The 20,802-nt window shown below is 39.5% G+C and overlaps 1 protein-coding gene across 1 annotated transcript in view; it reads right to left on the bottom strand.

Moving 5' to 3' along the window:
* The window catches only part of wnt4 (wingless-type MMTV integration site family, member 4), a 56,473-nt gene extending 40,042 nt beyond the window's left edge, over positions 1–16,431 (bottom strand). The window contains exon 1 of the mRNA XM_041782876.1: positions 15,809–16,431. Within this exon, the coding sequence (XP_041638810.1) occupies positions 15,809–15,885 (77 nt within the window). The 5' untranslated portion in view covers positions 15,886–16,431. The remainder of the gene's footprint in view (positions 1–15,808) is intronic.
* Positions 16,432–20,802: the final 4,371 nt, after the last annotated feature.

Genomic DNA, 20,802 nt, shown 5'->3' with positions numbered 1-20,802 from the left:
CATTAACAGGCCAACACCAGTCTGAGGTAATGCCATGCTTAATACTTACTGTAACTCTCCCATCCTGTCTCTGGAGAGCAGGCGGGTGCACCAAACTGACAATGCAATGTTGTCATATAATAGTTCTAAGCCTACAATTAGCCACAGTGGTCCCATTATACTCAGATTTCAAAATTGCCACAGTTTGTGTTGTGAATGTTGAACATCACAGGCGGCGGCTTAAAAAAGATGCTGTAATCAGAAGCAGGATTTCAGTGTTTGTCATGTACACAGAGATATGAATAAGAAGGTTTCTCTGTGTGCATGTAAACACCAAATCCTGATCAAAACTAGGATAAGGCTCATAACCGGGATATCCAAGTCCATGTAAACACACTCATTATTAATCAATAAATAAAAGCTAGAATGGATTAGATTTGTATCTCAACAGGATTTAAGATGGGTGTTTTCACACGCAGCTTGTGTTCATACTGAGATAAGATTTCTGGTTAAACTGATTCATTCATGTCCAGTGAGCAGGTTTAAACCTGCACCATTAATGCTGTTGCTTTCTATTTACATAGTTAACTCATGTATAAACTCCTGTATGTGTTGTTTACAGGCCCGTATAGAGAGCTCTGTGTATGAGGTTTGGATTTTCAGCGTGGTTTTCACCTATCTGGTATCCAGCCATCCTTTAAAGAGCAGAATCCCTCACTCCTTAAGCCAGTCATTTTAAGATTAAGATTAAATTTGTATGGATTAAGTTAGTTTATGAGGTGAACAGACTCTCTTTTTTCTCTGTAGAGCCAAGCCAAGCATCTAACTTAGCCTTAAATATCCTTAATTGTTGGTTATGCTCTTGACTGAGCTCTACCAGTATGTAAGACAGGGTTTGACCCTGGACAGAGACTTAATTCAGGGCACCGCTACAAGTCAAGTCCTGTTTTAGAGCATATTTGATCACATTTAGGGGAAAAAGGATGATTAGACAAAGATGATAAAAGTTGGCAGCCCTCTCTGGATTACTTTCATACATTAGAAAACGAGATGATTCCTCTGAAGTTTCTGGAGTCTTTTTATCATAAGGTCAATGTTTATGAAGACACTAGAGACACTTTCATTTTCTAAAGATGAAATTAAATCAATACTTTAATACTGAAAAAGCACTGTGAGTAACTTCCAGCTGGTGTTGACTTTGGATGAAGTGAGACATCTTGTCTCTGTGCTGATCTTTTATGGTCAAGGAAACAGAAAATCTCGCCCAGCTTTCTTTGAACCATCAAATGTATCACTCATCATGAACAAAAGAACCCCCATGCAGCATCTTCAGCTGTTAAAAATACCATGAAGAGATAATTGTTTTATGCACTGATGATCTTGTTTGCTTTTATAGCTCAGTAAGAACCCCAAATGACAGCATATTAAACAATGACAATAAGAAATTCCAATGTCTGGCTCATTTCAAATTTAAAGCCAGTGACGTGATTTAGAAATGATGGGACAGTGCCTCCTAGCACTGTTGTCCATATAACTGTCTTCACATGAACAGGCATTTGTGAGTACTCTGTTTTCAATGTCTCATTTGAACGAAAGTCGCCAGTAGGGTCGCTGTAACTGCCATTTACCAGCATTAGCCTATCACAAATAGGACATACGGAATCTGCTGTGTTTAACTCTTCGTAAATGATTTTCAGGTATGTACATTTGTGTTTCCTTGTACAAAATGTGCAGCAGGAGGCAATTGTGGTTAAATATGTAGATCCTCCAACTGGAAGCCCAGGGTACACATCAGGCCCACCACAGCTTCCCATCCAGCCCCCAGAGGTTTACTAAATTCAGATTTTTTTTTCGTCCCAAACATGCCTTAAAGTCCTGCCAGTACTGTACACGTAAAAGTAAATCTATCTCTATTCATATCATGCAGGTGTTTGCTGACTATGAAAAATTTGCTTTAGTGTGGTTTATCTGGGGCAAAGATGCATCTTAAAAGTCCACATTTTGTTCGACTACACAATAACCAGACTTTTCCAATTGCAAGAGTACTGTCAGAGTGGGGATGGGGGACTAGGATATCGTGTGCTGAGAGTTTGATCTGTAAGTGTGCAACAGCTATTGGACCAAAAGTTGTGTATTATACCTTTAAGTGTAATGTTTCTGAACATACTACAAAGAATCAGATGATTTCTTTATCTACAGGAAACAATATACTGTAGTTACAAGTGTCTGATGAAATATCCATACAAATGTGGTAAGGCAATGTTATATCATTTGTAGATTAAAATAATCTGTGGATCTTAATGAAAAAAAAGTGTTGAATTGAAAATTGAAAACTAATGAAGTGAAATTTTGATTTTCTGTGCTCAACTCTGACTACAGGATTGTATTACATTCACAAGTTTTTAGGGTTGTAAAGTTTCAAAGTTGTCTATGTGAGTGTTTCAAAGGCTGCTGCAGTTGGAAATGTCCTCTAAGCGTCCAACATACTTCATAATTCAAACAGCAGCATGCCCCTAACGTCAGAAGTGTCTTTGTCTTTATTATTTCCTTGAATTCAGGTCCTCTGCATCCCCACTCAGGGTTTGAAAACAGTGGATTACAGTTACTGCATTTAGGTTGGCAGGTCATGATATTTTCAAATCTTTCAAAAATAAATGTGCCTGTTACATATCAATAGTATGTGCTGTATATTCAGAAATGCAGTCAGCTGTTTGTATCTGTTGCATGGGGCACAAGTCCTCCAGTGTGGCACAAAGAGTATATGTCATAACTAAAAGCACTGCACACCTTTCCATAGATCTGCCTGAACTGTCTCTCATCTTTCAGCAGGCTCCATGTTTCCTCACCAGCTCCATCCATCCTGTGATAATCTGTCCATCCTGACTTATTCCCCAAAGCTCTGACACTGTCAGGATAATAGTACACACTCTTGTGACAAGAGGGCTGGAAATAACATGCTGTGGCTTTACTACATCATGTATGCATGTGTGTCAGTGTAAGGGAAAGAAGTGCAAGGCGCCAGCATGTACTGCAATGCCAAGGTCTCTGCTTTCTCTGGTTACCCATCAGCTGCCATCTCTTTAGCACCTCACCATGGTTGTCCAGGAGGTACATGTGTATGTTCACACACAAAGACAGAAAGACACCAAGCAAACCCCTCATGAGGCCGTATGTTGATGACACGCTCTTATGCGGTAGCTGTGATGTGAGAAAAACAGTGATGTTTAAAAAGAACTACAGTTACTGTGCATGAAACAGGTTTAGTTTTATAATAACTCAAGAAGACTGCTTCATCACAATTGTATGACCTCCTTACAAGGAGGCTTGTAAAGGACAACTTCATTATTCCTGTAAAAATAGGATGCCTCTTTATTATATTGTTATCTGGTTACATAATTCTCCATCTTGTACTTGTTTCACTGTTTTTCCAATTGTTAATAAAGGGTGCAAATGGCACCCAGACTTAAAACTTGCAAGATTAAGTGTTCAAAAAGTAAAATCCTCTAAATTATTAGCTGAATTGTTTGCTTCTTTTGTAAAAAGTCATGCTTCAAGATAATCCCAATGGATTTGGTTAAATATATGGGCACTGGCAAAATTGGTAAAGTACTGGACTGTGCAGAAGTAATGTTATGCATGCATACATTTTACTGGTATCATGAAATGGTAGATTATACCTTTAATGCAACAACACACACTAATAAAAAATGTAACATAAACATGAAGGATTAAAAAAAAAAGCCATGAAGGAACAGAAAGATCCAGCAACACTTGGAGTTTAGAGAACCAAGGCCAAATGTGGCCTGCAGTACAATTTTGATGGGCCTGTAGCAAATTCTAGAGATAAAACGAAAGATGGCCCATATTTGAATATTATAAAAAAATATAAAGCTTTCAGTTTAATTTGGGAGAGCAGCAGAAAAAGGATTGTTTGCAGAGCATTTAGATTAAAGAAAAAGAAAGACGGACATCCAGAGTCACAGATGAGAGAGATGAAGAGAAGCAAAAGCGTGCAATGATAGCGGTGTTGTTCAGGACACAGGTGGAGTTTGTGATCCTAGACTGTTTACGAAGAATTAGACTGAAAATAATAATAATAAGGAATAAAAATGGTAGGAAATCAGTACTGATGAAACTAGATTTTATTCAGATAAAAGTGATTTTAACAATTGCCTGATGGGTGCAGTGACGGGTAACTGGCTGCCTAGAGGCCACATGAAGCCTGCTTTCTCACTCAGTGTGGCCCTCAAGTCAATTTCAAGTATCAAGAAATTGTAAACAAGAGGAAAACATGATTAAATCTGCCATAAAAACATGAAACTAGAAACATTTTTGTGATTATCTTTCATTATTGGTCAATGTTAGCAGGAATTTAGAGATGATTCTCACTGCTGCTATAAGAAATCTTTTCTATGAATCATTAAATAAATTTAAATAAACTGGATATGATAATAAGATATACTAAAAAAAAGAAAAACATTAAGTATTACGTTCATTGCACTTTTCAACTTATGACAGATGGCAAAGATCTCCAAAAATAGATAAGTATTCAGGTTCATTTACTATTGTGTTCACCCACTTACAGTGTATGTTTGGCAGCGCTGTACATATATTACCTTGATCATACTTATCATGCAAACATCAGCCTTATGTGCAGAGAAGGAGAAAAAAAGACGCTCAAAGTAAGACCTCTTACAGGTAATGAGGCCCTAAACGCTGTGCATGGTTTGTGTATAGGAGGCCTGTCCATATACACACAGGCACACTCCTTTCCCGATTCCTCTGTGCTTTCCTCTATGTGTAGGTTAGTTACAGTATATGGACAAAAGTATTTGGCCACACCTGTTGATAATTGAATTCAGGTGTTTTTAATCAGACCCATTGCCACAGGTGTATAAAGTCACAGACCCAGCCATGCAGTCTCCCTTTGCAAACATTTCTGATCCTAAATGGGTCATTCTGAAGAGCTTAGTGACTTCAAGCAGAGTACTGTGATGTAGTATTGTCGTACTTGAGAATGGTCTTGGTCTTGAGACTGGTCTCAAAACCACATTTTGAATGCCTTGGTCTTGTTTCGGACTCTATAGCATTTTAACTCGGTCTTGTCTTGGTTTCGGACTGGCCGTACTCTGAATTTTCCATCAAGACCCAGATATCAGTCCATCGTATTTCTTTTAATGGTCTCAGTCATGACTCAATCTCAACCCTCAAAAGTCTTAGTCTTTTCTTGGTCTTGGTGCACTCTTGTCTTGGGCAAGCTTTGGTCTCGGATAGTGTGATCTTGAGTACAACACCTTCTGCAATAACACAGTTCATGAAATTTCATCCCTACTGGATATCTCAGCGCCAGCTGTAAGTGATGGTAGAAAAGTGGAGGCATCTAGGAACAACAGCAACTAAGCCATGAAGCGGAAGACCATGCAAAATGGTGTATGGTGAGTAAAAGTCGCCAATGCTCTGCTGATTCCATCGCTGAAGGGTTCTGAACTTCCACTGGCATTAACGTAAGCAATGATGGGAGCTTCATGAATGGGTTTCCATGGCTGAGCAGCTGCATGGAAGCCTCACATCACCAAAGCCAATGTAGTCCAACGTGTAAAGCACACTGGACTGTGGATGTATGTGTGTAGTATGAGGCTGTTTTCCCGGGTTTGGGCTAGGCCCCTTAATTCAAGTGAGGGCCAATCTCAATGCTTCAGCATACAGAGACATTCTGAGCAATGCTATGCTTCCAACTTTGTTGCAACAGTTTGGGGAAGGCTCTTTTTTATTAGATGACTGTGCCCTAGTTCTCAAAGCTAGGACTATAAAGACATAGTTTGATGAGTTTGGTGTGGAAGAGCTTGACTGGCCCACACAGAGCCCTGACCTTAACCCCATCCAGCACCTTTGGGATGAACTGGAACAGAGAATGCGACCAGGCCTTCTTGTCAAACATCAACGTTGACCTCATAAATGCTCTACAGAATGAAGGGGCACAAAATCCCACAAGAAACATTCCAAAATCTAATGGAAAGCTCCCAAGGCCAACTCCAGATTAAAGAACATGTATTTGAATACTATGTTGGTCTATTAATATTTATATTTTATCAAAAGAATAACCCCCCCCCTCACTGAAACACGGACACCCACAGGTGAAGATAGAAGCATTCAGAGCCAGGCAAGATGAGAAAGAGGAGGGAGATGACTGACAAACTAATGAAAAGTAAATGCAAATCCGTTTTCCACAGCAGGACACTAAACATGACTCAGCAGCCGCAGAGATTTGGCAAAGTGATCACTTCCTGGCTGACGGGCTGAAGGTGACAGGCACAGGCAGAGCTGCAGGTGAGGTAAACAAACAGTCCGCTTCAGGCTGCGGTTTCGAGTGACGTAAGAGCAGCTGAGATGGATTTAAGCTCAAACATCAGTCACTGAACACCTATTTAAAAAGTGTTTAATAGGTGAAACAATGACATTCTCTCATGTCTTTTCAAAGTGACTAAGCAAAACATCTCCTTCAAAATGAATGCTCAAAATCTCCCCAGTCTTTTCAGAACAAATTCATGTTGTTTTTCTATAATATGTTAGAAAAAAGACCCTGTCTGTCATCATCCCTCAAAACTCAAGGTGACATTTGGATATTGCTTATTTTATGAGTTGTGCGGTCCAAAAGCCTGCAGGTGTTTAGATTACTGAAGAAAGAAAAGCATAAGTATTCAAATTTTAGGAGCTAGAGCCAGAGAATTCTTGGCCAAATTAATCAATGCTGTGCAAATATAGAGAGCAATGAAAAGGTGTCATATATTTTGAAATCATAAAAGTCTCTGTAATTTATAAAAGTTAAAATCTGTGAATATCTGAAGACAGAAAAAATGTCTCTACAAAACAAACAACAATAATGTTAGCGTAATAATGCTTGTTTTAATTTCCTTAAGTGATCAGTTTTTTCATTTTTGTCCTTTCCTGTTTGTGTCTCTTGAATTAAAGGGATATTTCAGTGTTTTTGAAGTTGGGTTGTATAAGGTAGTTGGCAATAGAAGTGGAATTAGCTTCCAGAGATTTCCGTGTGTGTTCTCCCTTTAAGCAGATTGTGCTGAGGGCACCAGCAAGATGGGTAAAGTTTCTCCACTTGATTAAGTTTGTTTTTAAGCAAAAATAGACCAAAAACAATGCTGGCTCAAAAGTGTAGCGAAAAATTTTAAGTCTTTTAGATTTCACCCAGAAAGCCTCTGTGTTTAGTACTATATTGCGAGGCAGCCTCTGGTTTGATGCTCTTCCACCTCAGTGTGTGGCTATAGCGGGATCAGCTGTTTGGGTCTGCAGCTTCACAGAGACAACATCTCGACTCGAGTGATGATGAAATGCTGTTTACTGTGGATATGAGAGGATCTATGAGCAGCACTACACAGAGGAACAACTAGCAGGAAGAAAGAGAGAGGAGAAACTTCCTGAGAGATCCTGAGACAGCTGCATCACTCCCCATCCAGAGTTCCCTGCCTGGCTGAACCCTGGTGTTTTTTTGTTGTTGTTGTTGTTGAAATGTAAAACTGAGCTGAAAGAACTAATTTTAGTTTGGTTTGTCAAGGTTGTCTCTGTCAAAGCCCTCCTGCCCAAACAGCTGATCAGGAAACGATGATGCGCTGAGGCTGAAGAGCGTGTACTAGAGCAGGGGTCATCAAGTACATTTGCACAAGCACCAGATTTAGTCTTCACAGAGACTCTAGGGGCCGGACTTTTAAATAAACAAAAATCAAATACATATTTTGGTCAAATTAACATATTATTGTATTAGTATTTGTATTTCCTTTCAAAACTCAGGAATTTTTTACCAGTGAGATCTATCCCTATTATCCATAATGCAGCAGACCACAAGACATCCTGGTATATGATATGACATGAGTTTCCCTGAGAAGAGGCCCCCCATTGTAATTTAGCACCAATATTAACTCATTTTTGACACTTTTTAATACCTTTTCCCTACTTCATTCACCCATTTTGCCACTGTTATCCCCTTTTTATGACATTTCATCTTTTTTTGTCACTTTTTAATCCCTTTACATTACTTTTTGGCATCATTTTCGCCACTTTTAACCAATTTTTGATCATTTTTGCCCCCTTTTTCAACCCATTTTGATACTTATCGCCAATATTTACCACTCTCTAACCCCTATTCGCTACTTTATCTTTTTTGAAATATTTCTGCCAGTCTGAACCCATTTAAGAAACTATGTGCTAATAATCATGTGAATTTCTGTAAAAACAGATCAAATGTGAAGTCATTAAAAAACTGTATCAACATATTTGTTTTTCGGGTGGATTTAACAGCTGCAGACATTACAAGCTCAAAGATACTCTTAAAACCAGAACATTTTCTTTTCCTCCTTTTCTGAATTTAATGAACTTCTAGGGGCCAGACAGGAAGCTTTTGGAGGCCTGATATGGCCCTCGGGCCGCCAGTTGATGATCAGCGTAGTAGAGGATTGCCTTGCCAAATAGTGCCAAACACAGAGGCACTACCGGTGAAAAATAACACACTTCAAAACTTTCCAATTTAGCATACAATGTAACCAGCATTGGCCCATTTTCCCATAAAAACTCTCAAAATTTCATGGAGCAACTGCACCCATCTGTAGTGCTGTATAGCCTTGCTAACTTGTTGGTACTCCCAGTGTTCTCTCTTTAACCATATATGGTCATTCCGGCTGATTTCCTTTGTTGCCTCAACCCCATGTCTCAGGAATACAGTGGGACCAGGATGATTTTTCTCAACCAATCAGTAGAGATCAGTCAACATCACAAAAAGTGACATCATTCGTCCATCCATCCATCCATCCCAGCTGTCATCGGGCGAGAGGCGGGGTACACCCTGGACTGGTCACCAGTCAATCGCAGGGCTGAGATATAGAGACAGACAACCAGGCACGCTCACATTCATACCTACAGCCAATTTTAGAGTCACCAATTAACCTGATGAGCATGTTTTTGGTGGTGGGAGGAAGCCGGAGTGCCCGGAGACAACCCATGCATGCACAGGGAGAACATGCAAACTCCGCACAGAAAGGCCCTGGACCTGACTGGAAAGCGAACCAGCGACCTTCTTGCTGTGAGGCAACAGTGCTAATCCCTACGCCACCGTGCCGCAAAGTGACATCGCATAAGACCACTTAGCAATGGCCCAGAAAGTCTGTCAGCTGATCACAGCTGGGTATGTGACTATTGTGTCCTGCATAAACTAATGCTGAGCTTTAGTAAGAAGTAAATGTTGTTGAATGTTGTTGTTTTTGTCTCTGGGATGCTGGACTCCTGTCTGCACAACAATTTTACTTTTTTAGGTGCCTATAAAGAACCTTGAACCTGAGCGCAGCATGGTCCCAGGTTGTACCACCTCACTCGTTTAAGCTCAAAATCACAGAGCTCTTCTTTTACATCTGTCATTTGGGTTTAAAAAACATGTTGTAAATGATGTTTGACAGCATATAAACTCCAGGAAGAAGCATTTAATCATATTGCTAACATTGTTTTCCAGTCCATCACGGTTCTGTCCTGGGGTTAGTTTTTACACACACGGGGACGTGTTCATGTCAGAGAGTGGGAAGTGACATGGGACTGCTCTTATCAATAGATGCAGGGTCTCTACAGAGGGCACAAGTCAAACCTTCACTGTAACCCTGGTGGTCTAGTTGGATAGTCTGCCCACTGAGCCAATAGTGAGTTTGACTGAGGAAATCTAAGCTCACTGCTAAGGATTAGCTTTTGTGGACTGTCTTCTACTGCCAAACCATTCAGATGTTTGACTAAGACATCCAGAACTTTCTAATGTGGATTGACTGCAAACTACTGCTAACTAACTCTCTGCCAAACACATCACCATTGTGTAAATGGTCTATTCACCACATTTTCATTTTCCACAGATTAACTTAGAAGCAGCAGATGTTTCCATATTGATCTAGAAGGTGATTGAATCCTGTGTTGGACACAAGCAGAAAATTAGTAAGACAGTTTCAGATTTCGTTGATAAAGATGTCTAAAAACAGTCCAACTTTCAGTCATAAACCTCAACGCTTTAAAAAAAAATAAACTCCGGCTCTTTTTAGTGCATTTCTTTTTTTAGAGGAATAAATCACCAATGACACCACAAAACAATCTCCTCTTCACTCCATGCTGCAGCAGCGCTCATGTTTCTGCACAATTTTCCATGCTCAACCATTAAATTTCACTCATTTGTTAGTCAGTGTTTTCTGAACAAATAAAATCAGATATTTGATGGACTGAAGGCGGAATATGACCACAACCAGCAGAATTCAACATTGCTCATAGAAAGAGAGTTACAAGTCCGAGTTAAAGCCTTTTAGTTACATCATTTCCTTGTTTTCAGTGCATTTATCATGTTTAATGCAATGGACGTTCAAGCAAATGGGTGATTTTTTACTCTTTAAATCAGGGGTGTCAAGCTCAAGGCCCAAATCCGGCCCGTGGTGCAGTTTTACCCGGCCCACCAGATCACATGATATTTTTATTCTAACTGGCCCACCAGTATGAGGTCTGCAGACTTCCTCCAGCATAAAAATGTAAATTTAACCATGGTGATTTTAAACATACTTGCTGAGTCATAAAAATGAGAAAAAGTAAACAGTAGAAACAATTTGATAAAAAGTCAGGAACGTGGGAAAGAAATTTGTGTTTTCTCTATATTTTCAATTTTGTGTCTCACAGTTATGACTAAAAGTTATGATTTTGACTTTTTATTTTCTATTTTTACCTTTCAGATTCATAATTTTAAATTTTAAATCCTATTTTGACCTTTTAAACTCATGATTTTGACTTTTATCTTATGTTTTGGCCTTTTTCAACTACCAACTTTGACTTTTATCTATCTTTTATTACCTTTAAGACTCATAATTTTTATTGTAATCTCAGTTTTTTTACCTTTAAAAATCATGATTTTGACTTTTACCTCTTGTTTTGACCTTTTTCAACTCCTAACTTTAACTTTTGCCTATTTTTTTTTTACCTTAAACCTCATGAATTTTTAATTTTCTTTCATAATTTAACACTTTAAACTCATAATTTTGAAGTTTGCATCAAATTTTGACTGTTAAAAATCATGATTTTGAATCTTATCTCATCTTTTGACTTTTAAAATTCATGGTTTCAGTATTCTATCTCATATTTTGCCTTTAAAAACATTATTTGACTTTAAATGGCATGTTTCTACCTTTAAAACTTATAAGTTTGACTTTTATCCTAGATTTTGGATTTTTAACTTATCATTTTCACCTTTTTATTGCGAAATCATTTATCATCAGTGCCAAGTTTTTACCCCCATAATTCATTTCTGGTGAAAATATGGTTGACATTTTCTGGTTAAATATCGACCCTGTTAGGCCCTCAGGTTAGACCCAAGTTCAGAATCCAGCCCCTGCTGTGAGAGTTTGACACCCTTGCTCTAAATCAGTGGTTCTCAACCTTGGGGTCCAGACCCCCTTTGGGGTCACAAGACACTGAGAGGGGGTCACCAGATGCCTAAACAAAACTAAGAATATTTTTAAATTACACTGTTGCGACTTTTCACCAATTTGACCAAATCTGAATCCTTTTTTAGGACTTTTTAACACCAATTAATCTTAGTACATTTTTGCCACTTAAAACCCCTTTTTGTAAAAGTTAAACCCTTTCCATCACTTTTTCTCTGCCTGTTTTTACCTCTTCTAAATCAATTCTTGCCACTTTCTACCTATTGTTGCCTCTATCATTCCACTTTTACACTCATTTTTCACCCATTTTTGCCAGTTTATATCAATTTTTCGTCCCAGTCCACCTAATTTCCACCCATTTTTTTTGCACTTAAAAGCCATTTCAGCCACTTTTTAAGCCCCTTTGACTACCTTTTGGTCCAGTTTTTGCTACTTTTATCCAATTTTTGCCACTTTTAATGCATTTATGTTCTATAAACATCAAATTTCACCACCTTTTCCACCATTTTTTGCCATTATTACCCAATTTAAGCCATTTTTAACCCATTTTAATTCTGTTTTTAACATTTACTTCACAAATGAATAAATAAAGATATTTGTTGCTTTGATAAGAGTGGTTATTATTCAGATCAAATATAAAATATGGTTTTCACTGCTTAACTTCAGAATGGACCATGGTTTTGTTGACCTCCATGAGCCCCCAGTTTGGCTGGGTCCCAGAAAACCCCCTCCCTTATGGATGGCCTTGTCTGCACACGACTATTCTTGAGTATGCATGGCTCTGTTCAACCACCTTTAGGTACAGTGGGGTTCCCTGTCTCTAGCACCTTTATTTTGGGGGTCGCGGGCCAAAAAGGTTGAGAACCCCTGCTCTAAATGATGGACGTGTGATGTGTTGCAGTCATACTGAGAGATACAGCTGTAATAAACAATGCTGGTGTGATGAGCTGATTAGTATTGCAGGTTTTAAGCTCCAAAAACACTGACAGCCCGTCTCCTAAGCCAGGCGTCCTGACCCTGTGAGTACCTGCTACTGTGTGGAGCTGAAACCTTGAGGATTTGCTGAAGTGTTGAGATACAGTCCTACTACCTCACACAGATTTTTCCTAACAGTGAAACCCCATGGAACAGACTGGCAGCTCGGCAGCCTGCCTGTACATGTCTGCTCTGTACTGCTGTCACCACGCCTTCAGCCCCAAACAGCACAATTACCCTGCACTCAGTGACAGAGTTCAAGGTAGGCAGTGCTGTTTGGCAAGGCTGCAGTTTGATTTATTCTGATGAATCTGTCAGCTAAATCAGTTAGGCTGTCTGCAGTGATCCATAAACATAAACACACGCGGCGGCAGCCTTCCTTAGAAAACTTACAAAGGTATTTATACGGCACAGGAGAGTGAAATGAGACACAAATATGAGTCAACAATCAGAGGCTGTTATGCACAGAAGCTGCAATTTAAGAAAACTTTGAAAGATTATGAGAGAAGTAAATGTTTTTAAATGGTAATGAATATCAATTACAAGGTAAAATCCATACTATACTAGGCCTAATGCTCCGGTAGAAACCAGGAAAGTCCTCCTTAAATGATGAGCGCTGCTTGTAAATTTGCTGAAGCTCAGAGGGATGAATGGCAGCAGAAAATGGAGCGGTGCCTGCGGAGGAATGCACAAACCCACCTAACCACCTCCCACAGGCTGCCGGGAGAGCAGGCACACACATGCGACCCAACCGACCGGCCCCAGGAAGAGGTGGCACTGTGAGGCTCGACTACACAGTCACTCTGTGTGTTACACTCAGGCCACTGTAGTCCGATGGACCAGGAACTTTAACATCTGCCTCAAACGGAAAACATACACGACCGATTAAACTCATCCGCCTTGTTTAAGTTCTCATTTGTCCCCAGGTTTCTTCATATCCCTGCAGTTCACAGTCAAATAAAGGACTGATGTGAGCCTGCAGGATATAAAATAACATTTGTGGGGATCTTATTCTTCTTTAGGTATTGATATTCTTCAGTAGTTTCACTGCATTTTGTTTTTATTAAAAAAGAAATAGCATCTAGGTAAGTGATATGAACAGCATCAGCGTCTGGTTTTCACCTGACCAGGGATGGACGGCTGGTATTGACAGTAAAAGACAAAGCAGTGTAAGGGTTCTGAAGGACGCAGAAAGTTTGCGAACTAATTTCTGAGAAAATTATCACTTGAAGTTAACAGATGTCACAAAAACTGAAAAGGGTTCAAACAAAAATAGGTAAAGGGTTATAAGAAAGCCCATTTTTCCCTGCTTGCAAAAGGGCGTAATAAACAAACTGCAATTTCTGCACCATGCCATCCTGCATCTTTTCAGAAGAGACAGTGGGGAGTATTTTGCTGAGGGAATCTCCACGAGGGGATGTTGCAGGGTTCTGGTAAATGATTAGTCTGAGGGAGAGAGTGAGTGTGTGTAAGGGTGGATGTGATGGTTAACTTTTAACCCCAGCCACCAAGCTGAAGAGAAACAGACGGATGAAGATGAGTGGATGTGAAGATGACATTGAGCAGAGAGTAGGGCTGGTAGATATGTAACATTATTTTACAGATATTCTCAAACAAGACAGTTGGTGAGACAATATTGTTGATATCAACACAGTTTAGGTTGATAAAAAATGGATGAGCAGATACATTTTTTAAGCAATTAGACTTAATGACAAATAGCATTTGATTTAATCTGGAAGCACTGATACAGATATGGTACCTCAGTAACAAAAATAGAACACATCTAATAGTCAAATTTTTTGTTGTTGTTTTGTTTTGTTTTAAGTCATCAAAGATTGCAGGTAAGCCCGTTCAAACAATCTTAATTGCAAAAACATTTTGTGTGACATTTGGAAAAGTGGGTGGAACTGTCCAGAAGCAAGGCTTTCCCTCATGCCTTACCACTTGTACTCATTTTTCCAAATGTTGCCAATGCACATGTGCAATTAAGACGATGCTATTTTTCTCGTGGTTTAAAATATACAGTGGTTAACAAATTTATTAGACCACCTGTCATATTTGTCTCAGAGACCATCCAGCAGCATGAAGTGCTTTAATGCGGACTCTTTCATTTTCAGTGAGCTCTCCACGTTTTACCATTTTGAACAGGAATGAGGAATTTCAAACTGAATTCACCTTTTTAGACCCAAATTTGAGTTGGCTCACAGGGCTTCTCTGAGAAGTCAGAAATTAAACAAGCATAACATTCAACCACTAAAACTCATTTTTCTCTTCAGGAATGCAAGTAAATAACTATAATTTCACATATTAATCAAGAAATATTAATGTACTTTACTATTTTTTCAGTTTTTTTGTAAATCTGTAAATTTGAAAATTCCTGGATAACAATAATAATTATATTTTAGAATTAAACATGACATTTGGGTTAAAGAGCTTCAACATTTTGGTGTATTAACCATTGCAGAAACATAAAAAATGATTTTGGTAATTACCAACGCTGTTAATTTAGGGCAGCTGTGGCATAAACCTTACTTTGGTTAGGGTTAGGGTGGTCTAATATTTGTTTAGCACTGTACATCAATATATTCTCAAACAAGACAATGGGTGAGACGATATTGTTGATATCAACACAGTTTAGGTTGATATAAAATGGATGTGCAGATACTTTTTTTAAGCAATTAGGCTTGATGACAAATAGCATTTGATTTAATTTAGGAGCACTGATACAGATATGGTACCTCAGTAACAAAAATAGAACACATCTAATAGTCAAATTGGTATTTTTTTGTTTGTTTTAAGTCATCAAAGATTGCAGGTAATCTCCTGCAAACAATCTTAATTGCAAAAAATTTTTTGCCAACATTTGGAAAAGTGGGTGGGACTGTCCAGAAGCAAGGCTTTCCCTCATGCCTTACCACTTGTACTCATTTTTCCAAATGTTGCCAATGCACATGTGCAATTAAGACGATGCTATATTTCTCTCGTGGTTAAAAATAAGACGAAAATCATGAACCTTCTGCACTTCTGAAATAATCATTTAAATGCTCTGGATTTGATCATTCTGAGAAACATGCTGTTTAAGAGGTAAGAACATGCTGACAACTTCAAATGTGGCCAATATTTTTAGAACATTTTGGATGTAAAGGAGTTTGCAATCCTTGATAATTATAGATAAAAATGGGCCTGTATTTGGTATCTAAAAAAATGTTTTTATGCTGTGGTGTCAAACAGCTTCACTGTTGTTTTATCAGTTTTTAAATTCTGACAATGAAACAACTCTTATTTCTTTACACCAAGAAAAAATGAGATATGTTTTCAGTCCATATCCCCCAGCCTTTAGTAAATGATGGAATTTGAAGGAAGAAGTAAGAAATAAGGGTCGAAATAATTCAACTTACAGCCAGTTACTCGCGTTTGCCGAGAGCAGTGCGCAGCAGAGCATCAGGACGCACCGCAGAACATAGTCCTCGGTCATCTCGAGAGGGAAGGAAGTAGTGTTGGTGAGAGATGAAATAATCCCGAAGTGGCCCGGGGGGTTGGCAGAGAGGAAAAAAAAGCAGCACTGGTCAGGAATTCACTTAATCCATCGTCCCGCATCCAGTGGACCATCCACCGGCGGAGACGCACAGCCTCACGGTCCGTCCGTGCGGTTCTCCGGTCCCTACCTCTGCCGCTCCGCACTCTGAGGGCGCAGGGTGTGAAGAAAAAGAGAGATGCTAAATTTAACGATGAAAACTCTGGACTGAATCAGCCTCTTCTTCTTAATCAGCTTGTTTGCTTTCCTTCTTCTGCGCGTTAACGCCAACCGGGATAGCGCGTGCAGAAGCAGTCAAAATTAAAGCCTAATGAATGTTCTTTCACCTCTCTGGGACTTTATCTAAAGGTCTCGCTCTCAGACACGCGGAACTCTCCTGTCAGCGCGCGGCGAGATCTCCAACTTTCTTGCTCCACATGCACGCTCTGAGCGTAAATACGCACAGATCCTCCTCACACACCACCGTCTGTCGGTGCGTCTGGCTGACTGGAGATGTGTGCGCTGACTTTAGTGGAGGGGCGGTGCGAGGATATAGAGGTATGGCTGCGAGATGGGAGTTTTTTGGGGATGGAGGAGGCGGGTTCAGCGCGCTGCCGAGGGAGAGTGAGTGTATGTGTGTAGGGACGGGACAATGTGTGTGTTTTAGAGCTCTCCTGGGAGGATGCAATAGCACAGCCATTCACTAATGCCCTCCCTAGCCACCCTCCACTCCTCTCCAACACACACATAAACACGCTCTCTTTCACTGACACACAAACCGCACACACACTTCTTGGCAGCGCCTCACTCTGCCTGTCACACACTCAACCAAATATTCTGCGGTCGGCAGGCTATTTAAAGCTTGGCTGCAAAACGTCTGCATTTGAAACCAGAAAATCCCAATAATAAGACAAATGTCAGCTTCACACTATTGATTGATGAAAAATTTGTAGGAGGATAATAAGGTGAAGCAGCCACACTGGCTTTGTGTTTAACCGCTGAGGATGACTCACCTGATCCTGGCCAAGAATTAGGACTGAAGCTGCACAATGATATTTTATTTACCTAACAATAAAAAATTCAATGGATGTAATTCAGTGCAGAGGGATCCATGCAGCCTCAGCCCATCACTACAAACGACTTCTTCAAACCTACTGGACTTTATTTTTAACTCCTGTGAGAATCCCAAAGTTTCCAAATTTACCAAAGATGTCAGACTGAATCATGAGGAAAGATGTGCCTATAAAAAGATGCACAAACATGTGGGGTGTCCTTTTTTAACATCATCTGCTATTAGAAACATAACTGGGTTTAATGTTCATTCAGTAAAAGCATCAGGGGCTTGAACATCCAGACAGAAGAAGAAAAGAGTTTTTTTCCTACCCCTAAATTTAATCAAAGGAAAGTTTTTGGAGGACTTTGAAATTTAACATTCAAATTTGATGCAGAATTTCAGAGTAAAATAAATGTGGTTTGCACAAAGGCCAGATTTAGTCTTCACAGAGACTCTGGGGGCCGGACTTTTAAATAAACAAAAATGTATTAAATATTTTGGTCTGATTAACATATTATTGTATCAGTATTTGTATTTCCTTTCAAAACTCAGGAACGTTTTAGGCAATACCAGTGAGATCTATCCCTATTATCTATACTGCAGCAGGCCAAGAGACATTGATATCTTGATATATCCTGGTATATGATAAGAGTTTTCCAGAGAAGAGGCCCCCCATTGTGATTTAGCACCAATATTAACTCAATTTTTACACTTTTTAACCCCTTTTCACTACTTCATTCAGATGTTTCTGCAACAATTTTTGCCCCTCTCAACCCGTTTTCGGTCATTTTTGCCACTTTTAAACCATTTTTTCCCCTTCTCGCCCATAAACCCCTTCTTTGTGACTTTTCCTCTTTTTTGTCACTTTTCAATCCTTTTCATTACTTTTTGGCATCATTTTTGCCCCCCTTTTCCTCGTTTACCAACTTTTGCCACATTTTAACCTCTTTTCCTGTCAGTTTTGTCCCTTTGTGCCCCTCATCAACTCCTTTTTGACACCTCTCACCAATTTTTACCACTCTCTAACCCCTATTCACTACTTTATCTGGCCATTTTTGAAAAATTTCTGCTAGTCTGAACCATTTGAAAAAATATAGTTACTAATAGTCATGTGAATTTCTGTAAAAACAGATCAAATGTGAAGTCATTATAAAACTATATCAACATATTTGTTTTTTAGGGTGGATTTAACAGCTGCAGACATTGAAAGCCCAAAGATATTCTTAAAACCAGAACATTTTCTCTTCCTCCTTTTCTGAACTTAATGATCTTCTAGGGGCCAGACAGGAAGCTTTGGGGGGCCTGATATGGCCCTCGGGCTGCCAGTTGATGGTCAGTGCTGTACATATTAAAATACAAAAGTTAAGGCTTGATTAGAACAATCTTCACCCTCTGCAGTGTTTAAAGCATAAAAATGATAAACTGATAAATAAAGAATGATTCAGAAAAGCATTAAAGTAAACTAGCTGTCTGTGCCTGTTGACAGACTGATTCACTCTGTTTTGCAAAACCGCAGTGAGGCACTAACCTTGCAAAGCAGATAGATTCGCCTGTTTCCATGTTTCTCACTGGTGAATCCATCTTGCAAAGCTCCCATCTGAACCATTTGGGCCAGGTTAGAAAGTGACAGGACCAATCAGCAACAGGGGGCAATACTTTCAGGCAAGGTGGAGTCTGGCTGGTGCAACTATGGCAGAAGACATTGGCGTGGATGTTGCTAAAGTGCCAGTTTTATCAGAACTTGATGACATTTTTTTTGGTAAAAGAAGAACAAAGAACAGCAGTGAGTTGTTTTCTTTTCAGAAATGACAAAAGTCATGTACTGACATGTCTACAGTCTCCATGGTTCGCCTAAAGTCTGATTTATGCTTCTGTGTCACGTCAATGGTGTAGCTATGCGTAGCCCTCTGTGTCTAGGTTTCGTCCACCTCGGTCGCCATGACCGGAAGATAAACAAGGATTTGGATGTGAAACCACACACACACACACACACAGCCACATCCCCTAGAGACAAATTGTGAATTGCAGAGCAACGTGTTCCCTCGACGTAGCCCCAAAACAAAAATTTCATTGTCTATAGACCAAGACCAGCAAAAGGAGATGGGTTTTCTTTTTTTTCTTCTTCTGCGTCTCCCTTTCGTCTTCACCTCTCTTTGCTTGGGATGACTACGCCACAAATGTACAACTGCTTGTCATTATCCAGACAGTTTAGCTCATTTACGCAAGTGCAATGTGAATGGGTACCAAACCACAGGCAAGTGCAACAATGTTGCTATTTCAGCCTCAAACCGAACCGCCCCCCAGAACTATCGGCTAAAGGACCTAAGAGACAGAAGAGGCGATAGTGGCATCTGAGGCTGAGAAAAAGAGAGTTGCTTAGACGGAGGCCGGACCAAAGCACAATTCAGAAGAAATAGACTCGATAGATTCACATTGTCTTAGGTTGCATTGTTCTCAATGTCAATGTCTAAAGTTTAGTCGCTAAACAGGTTGAAGAATGTCTTCCAAATCAAGTTTTGTTTTAAGTACATATACAAATAGAGGAGTCCAGTTTTGTTTCTCATCAGTCTTTAGGTTTGCTTTTTAAGTTTGCAACCTAACAAATCAAAGTTTCCACTTATTTGTCTCCAGACAAAATGACTGGCAGTCCTTAAGAATTAAAACCATTTACACCAACTACCAGACTTTTGCTTTAGATAGTCATGTGTGACTAAAAACCTGAATTTGACAGAAAAAAACAAAACAAAACAAAATATATAAATATAAACAGAAACACTGTGATACAGCTTCATGTCCGAACTAAAGCGAGGAGGGACACATTTTCTCTCTAAACCTGGAGTCAGTAGCACAATATGTCAACATTTATATCACTTAGCATCTGATAGCACCGTTAGCTCTGAGTTAGCCTGTCAGCACATAACTAAGCATCTTACAACAGCCAAATACCACCTTCCACTTAAAACACCAACAACTCATCCAAACAAATTAGTCACCAGTGCTCTGTTAACTAGACCCCACATTAAACTCTGTATTCCGAATGAAAAATTGAGTCATAACCTTCAGTTTCCCATATGAGTCCTCATAAACTGATGATCTCAACTGTAACCTCTGTTAACAGTAAAATCCAACCACTGTGGTTTCTTTGGCATAATCCCCAAGAATAAAAAAAACAACAACTGTGGATTGTTCAGTCCAGTCCTCCTCTCATCGATGGCTCTTCACACAGCTGAAGTCACACTCACTGCTCCTGCAGATTAGCCAGGATGGCCTGAGCTGGTACTCCTAGCTTTGGGGTAGGGAGATGGGGCTCCCGCTATCGGCCCTAATGATGCATGCCTCTCTGCATGCCATGATTCTGTGTTGAATACAATTCCTCTCCATCAGAGAATTGGTCATATGTAGATTTACTCACTCATTAAAGTCCACTACAACTCTCTGCTTGTTCTGAACTCTGCATAAGTGTTTATACCGTTCAGCTATCTGCAGTTACCTTTGTTTCGGCTTTTTTAATACTAGCAGCAACGACTAATTCAGAGTCCTTCATATCGCTGAGTTGCCTCCATAGTTTTCAGTAGCTCTCAACTTCCCTGCTTTGATGTCATCCGCAAATAGGCTAAAAGGCAAACATTTGTGCAAAAAGAAATGGTGAAAGGTGGTTAAAAAGTGGTAGATATGGGTTGAAAGTGGCAAATTGGGATAACAGCAGCAAAAACGGAATATAAAAGCAAAAAGGGGGGAAAAGTGGGTAAAAAATATGTAAAGTGGTTCAGAAATGGCAAAAATAGCCACTCAGTGGCAAAAATGGATTAAGAGAGTCAAAAATG

This window comes from Cheilinus undulatus, linkage group 3, assembly GCF_018320785.1.
Source record: "Cheilinus undulatus linkage group 3, ASM1832078v1, whole genome shotgun sequence".
In the NCBI taxonomy this organism is placed as follows: domain Eukaryota; kingdom Metazoa; phylum Chordata; class Actinopteri; order Labriformes; family Labridae; genus Cheilinus; species Cheilinus undulatus.
The sequence above is the reverse complement of the archived record's forward strand: the minus strand, read 5'-3'. Positions and strand labels throughout refer to the sequence as shown.